The sequence below is a fragment of the Triplophysa rosa genome, unplaced genomic scaffold (assembly GCF_024868665.1).
Source record: "Triplophysa rosa unplaced genomic scaffold, Trosa_1v2 scaffold473, whole genome shotgun sequence".
In the NCBI taxonomy this organism is placed as follows: domain Eukaryota; kingdom Metazoa; phylum Chordata; class Actinopteri; order Cypriniformes; family Nemacheilidae; genus Triplophysa; species Triplophysa rosa.
In genome coordinates, this window is record NW_026634478.1 from 26,378 (window position 1) to 31,031 (window position 4,654).

A 4,654-nucleotide genomic window follows, 5' to 3' on the forward strand; every position below is an offset into this window, starting at 1 on the left:
ATCTCCATACCTGCCAACACTGCCGTTTTGACAACTTGGTTCAAACAATTGATCTCCGACAGAGGTACTATGGTTTCGGGAAACAGTCGTAACTACATCGTTAATTTCCCCAATGATACATCGTACTATGGTGGTTAACCAGCAAGTTATGTCGTTGTTCGGGAAACGCACCCCAGAACAGTACTGAAACAATGTTTTATATCATTCTGCGACAGTAACCATTGAAACAATACTACACCAAAGCTACTGATTTTCTTAGTGAACATTTCTTGATACATGTTAGAAATGTCACACGCTTAGTTGCTCTCTCTTTCTGTGTCACTTTCTCACACGCACGCACACACCGATGTCCTTTTCTTTCTTGTATGATTTTTCTAATAAAAAAAAATGCTTATTATTACAGCTCAACAAAGTTTCTCAGCCTCTGGAAAAGAACTGCACCATAGACGAAGAGCTAAGAGAGAAATCAGCTGTGTCAGAGCAACTCAGCTCAGATTATTACTGACAGATCACCAGTGCACACAGAAACATGGACAGTCTAAAGGTAAATCTCATTAAAGTATTTGTCATACATACATACATGCTGTATGTTTTTGTTTAAAAGCATGTCATTAGCTCTTTTCTAAAACTTTGTGACCTGACTCAATGCATTCTGTTTATGTCAAAAGTATCTGTGTGTTTTAAAAGTGACTGATTTTGAATAATCTACATAGCCAGTAACTGTGCTAAATATAGTACCTGAATTCTAAGTATATATTTATTACTGTATTATAAAAGCTCAACAAAGGCTAAATATATGGTATACTGCATAGATGTGATGTAAATGTGCCAATAATATTATCTTAAATTGCATAATATATTGAAAAAATCTACGAGCATGTATATAATACTTTAAAATTACCCATATCTTACTAGGTTTTAATGCAGGGTGATTATGATCCATTAAAGCAGAACACTGTGCTGTAAGTGATTACACAGACTTCCATTTTCTTCAACCCCACCAGTATCCAGACATAGAAGATTCACCTCAAGCCCATTACCCCCCTCCACCTATGTCATCTCCACCTTCCACCACTAACCCCCCAGTCACCTCGCCCTCATCCTTTACTTCACATGGGAACACTTTTCAGCATGTCCACAAGGCCACCACAGGTGAGAAAGCATTAAGGAACTATTTAATAGCAAACGCTACTTGTATGTTCTGCAATCCTGACAATCCTTTTGTAAGAACTGCTATAATTATTTACTCATCATTTCTTAATTTCACTGAATGGCTTAATTACACTTCACTGAGTAATAGCAATCAGCATATGTGAATATTATCAAAACATAATCATAACAGATGACAGTAACAAATAATGTTTTTGTTCTGATCTTGTTCTGTCATTGCAGTGGTAAAGAACCTTAACTCCAGTATGCCTGCGAGTAAGCCAGTACCAGAGAAAGGGAGACTGTTAATGAGTGAAATGAAACTGGGAGATGTAAAATCTATTGCCAGCCTAAAGAAATCTGGATTGACAGCAGATTTGACCATTTCGGTTAGAAAATCTAATATATACATTATTTTATTAAAACTTAAACTATACAGACTTCATTTATTTTATAAAAAGCACTGTAGCATGCGTCCAAGTTAAAGGGAAAATTATGCTTTTCAATTTTTTTACTTAGTGTGTAATGTTGCTGTGTGATCATAACAAAGTCATACAAACATTTCAAAGGTCAAATTTCACTATAAATGTGTTATCTATAACAGAAAACACATTTCCAGAACTACATTGAGCAATTCATTCGAATGACAGTGTACTTCTTCTGTAAAGTTGAGCATCGCAATATTCCTCATAATAATTCCTGCTCAAGACATACAGCACACAAAGAAGGGAGCAAGGCCTGGTTTAGCTGCTTTAGTAGTTTTTTTCTGCCTTCAAGAGATGGTTGAATGTTAATTAATTCTAGCTGATGGCTCCCTTTTTTCAAAAATGTAAGCTTGTTAATTGCTTTTAGATATAGCAATAAAAATTCAGCTACACTCGTTCTAACAGTCATAAAAAATAACAGTCAGAAATCACCTCATGTCTAATAATCCCTTTGAAAACTTTATCATTTGCTATAAAAGCTATTTTTTATTAACAATCAAACGTGAAAACTTATTCTAGTAGATTAAAAATCAAGACTTTCTACAGTAAATAGCCATAATAGGATTAAATTGTTATTTTGTCATGATGCATGGCACATTTTGAACCTACCAATGCATTATGCTCTTGTTTTCTCTCAGAATAAAATAGTGGTGTTACCCACAGAGGAGGCCAATTTGTCTGATATTGATTACCTGGTACCCATGCATGATGAGAAGGGAAGACCTATAGCAGAGTGGAAGAGACAGGTGATGGTACGACAGCTACAAACTCGTTTATTTGAGCAGGAAACTCAGAGGATGAAGGTGAGAAATATTGCAGGAAATGTCTTCTGTTTCTGTTTGATATTATGAGATAAGGTAATCTTATGTTTGAGAGAAAATTTCTTCTGGATAGCTTATAATTGAATGTTCTTTTAAATTAACAGGAGAATGGTAGTAGATGTGCAAAGATGGATAGTTGGAGATATTCCCAGGCTCACAATGCCATCCTGGGCCCATTTGGAGAACTTCTAACAGAGGATGACCTCATTTATCTGGAGAAACAAATTGAGAATGTGTCCATGCAAAAAAACTCTGAAGGCTACGAAATGGAACTTGCTCGTCTGGCCGAAGATCTTCGAAACAATCTCCCAGCACCCATAGTCAACATCACTGTCAACACCCAGTACAGAAACCTCTCAACACAGACTCACTTGCCTGTTTGGTGTAACCGTATTTCAGGCATTGTAAAGAGTATGTCTCTGCTCATGACCAACCTAACAGACCAGCCTTACTGCAAAATGCCAAACACTGAGCTTGTAAATGTCTTCTCCCAGGCTTCTGAGAGACAACCCCCAAACAGAGGCAGGAGGGAGAAAATAGAAAATGAGATTCACCAGTTTGGCGTCTCAGTGAGGAATCTAAAGTCCAACTTTGAGAATCAGAATGCTTCATCATTAGAAGGCTCAGGGAGCACAGAGTCATTGTGTAAACAAGAGCTAGAGCCAGTAGAGAATGCATTGGATGAGGTCCTTCAAGTAAAAAGACCTGAGGCTGACCAAAGCATGAATGAATTGGGTATAGACCTTATTAACATCAGCAATGTAATGGAAAGTACAACCCTGCGCAAGGAACGCATTGTGGTCTTGTTCCTTGGTCACTGGAAGAAATCAGCATATACTGTAACTGTGCGAAATGCACAGAGGAAGCAAAGCGTTGATTCACTGGAAATATCTAAGAAACCCAAGTGTGAACGTAAGATTAGCTTGGATGTTCCTCAAAAGACAACCATGGAGAATGGCAAATTAGGACACTTCTTTAAGCAGAGAAGTGCTATCAACAAGATGATTGGGAATTGGAGAAGCATGATCTCATTTGTCCCATCACGGCAGATCCGAAGACTAAACCGGCAACAGGCCATTTACTCACCAGAGCAGTTCTTGCCTCGTGTGGATGGATCTCCTGTTGGCTATGACACATTGACTTTAGATCTCTTCATGCTTGGCTACTTTCACATACTGGAGCTGGATTTGCCACCAGATGAGAGGAAAATGAGACACCTTTTGTGCTTTGAAGTTTTTGACCATGTGGGCCGCTTCACCTGGGAGACCGTTCGGGATTTCCACAAGGCTGTAATTCAGGACATTGAGGCTGGGAACCGAGAATGGAAGGATGGATTTGAAGACATTAAAGTGACATTTTTTAGAGATAGATCAGGTCAACCAGGGCTTGAAAACTCAGAACAGACACCCACGGTAGAAACTAGGCCTGTACCTAAAGTCGTTGTTCAAATACCCACTCCAGACGAGGGTGATGTCCCCAGAAACAGTACTGATTTTACTAGTCTAAGCAATGAAGATATATGCAAATATATTGACCGTAGTTTTGCTTTCTGGAAAGAAAAGGAGGCAGAGATATTTGATTTTGAGGAATGACAACAAGCTTTTTGAGGACACAAGCATACAGACTTCACATTTGCCGTAGTATTGGGACCAATATTTATACAGTTGTGAAGACATGCTTTTCTCCATTTATCCTTAAAGTAACTGAACTTTTTCCGGGACAGGGATTATTTTAAACCAGGACTAGACTTTTGATAAAGTAGAATATTTAAGTCCTTTTCAAAAACAAACAAAATTCTTTACCAAAAAAAAAACAAACGGTGGCACTTCAGTATAGGGGTCAATTCTCGCTATTAACAAACCATTAACTACAACTTTTTCCCCAATAAACTCTTAACTTGTTGCTTATTATTAGTAAGTAAGGTAGTTGTCAGGTTAAAGTATTGGGTGGGATTAGGGGATTAGCCTTTTATTCATCTTTGAAACGACCATATTGTTCTGAATATAAAGACTATGTTCTTTTTCTTGGAAATACATAGGAAAAAATTGTGTCATCATACTTAAGGTTTAGGCTTTTACCTGTCAATAATACAACCGCCAAATACTTGTAAATTAAGTAAATTAATCAGGAGTGAATTGAAGCCATCATTAAAATGCTATCAGTCATAGAAAAGCTTCTAGTCTGTTTTTTCTCACTTGC

The 4,654-nt window shown here is 37.5% G+C and overlaps 1 protein-coding gene across 1 annotated transcript; it reads left to right on the forward strand.

Annotated features, from left to right (window-relative positions):
• Positions 1–1,047: 1,047 nt before the first annotated feature.
• Positions 1,048–4,119, forward strand: espnla (espin like a). Its single transcript, XM_057328430.1, has 4 exons — positions 1,048–1,152; positions 1,393–1,538; positions 2,273–2,437; positions 2,560–4,119. The coding sequence occupies exons 1-4, from the start codon at positions 1,053–1,055 to the stop codon at positions 4,045–4,047; spliced, it is 1,899 nt and encodes a 632-aa protein (XP_057184413.1). The 5' UTR covers positions 1,048–1,052; the 3' UTR covers positions 4,048–4,119.
• Positions 4,120–4,654: the final 535 nt, after the last annotated feature.

Bases quoted from the DNA above. Each gene is read 5' to 3' on its own strand.
- espnla (XM_057328430.1), top strand. From the start codon at position 1,053: ATGTCATCTCCACCTTCCACCACTAACCCCCCAGTCACCTCGCCCTCA. The intron at 1,539-2,272 runs GTTAGAAAATCT...GTTTTCTCTCAG, and splicing joins CAGCAGATTTGACCATTTCG to AATAAAATAGTGGTGTTACC. The intron at 2,438-2,559 runs GTGAGAAATATT...TTAAATTAACAG, and splicing joins AGGAAACTCAGAGGATGAAG to GAGAATGGTAGTAGATGTGC.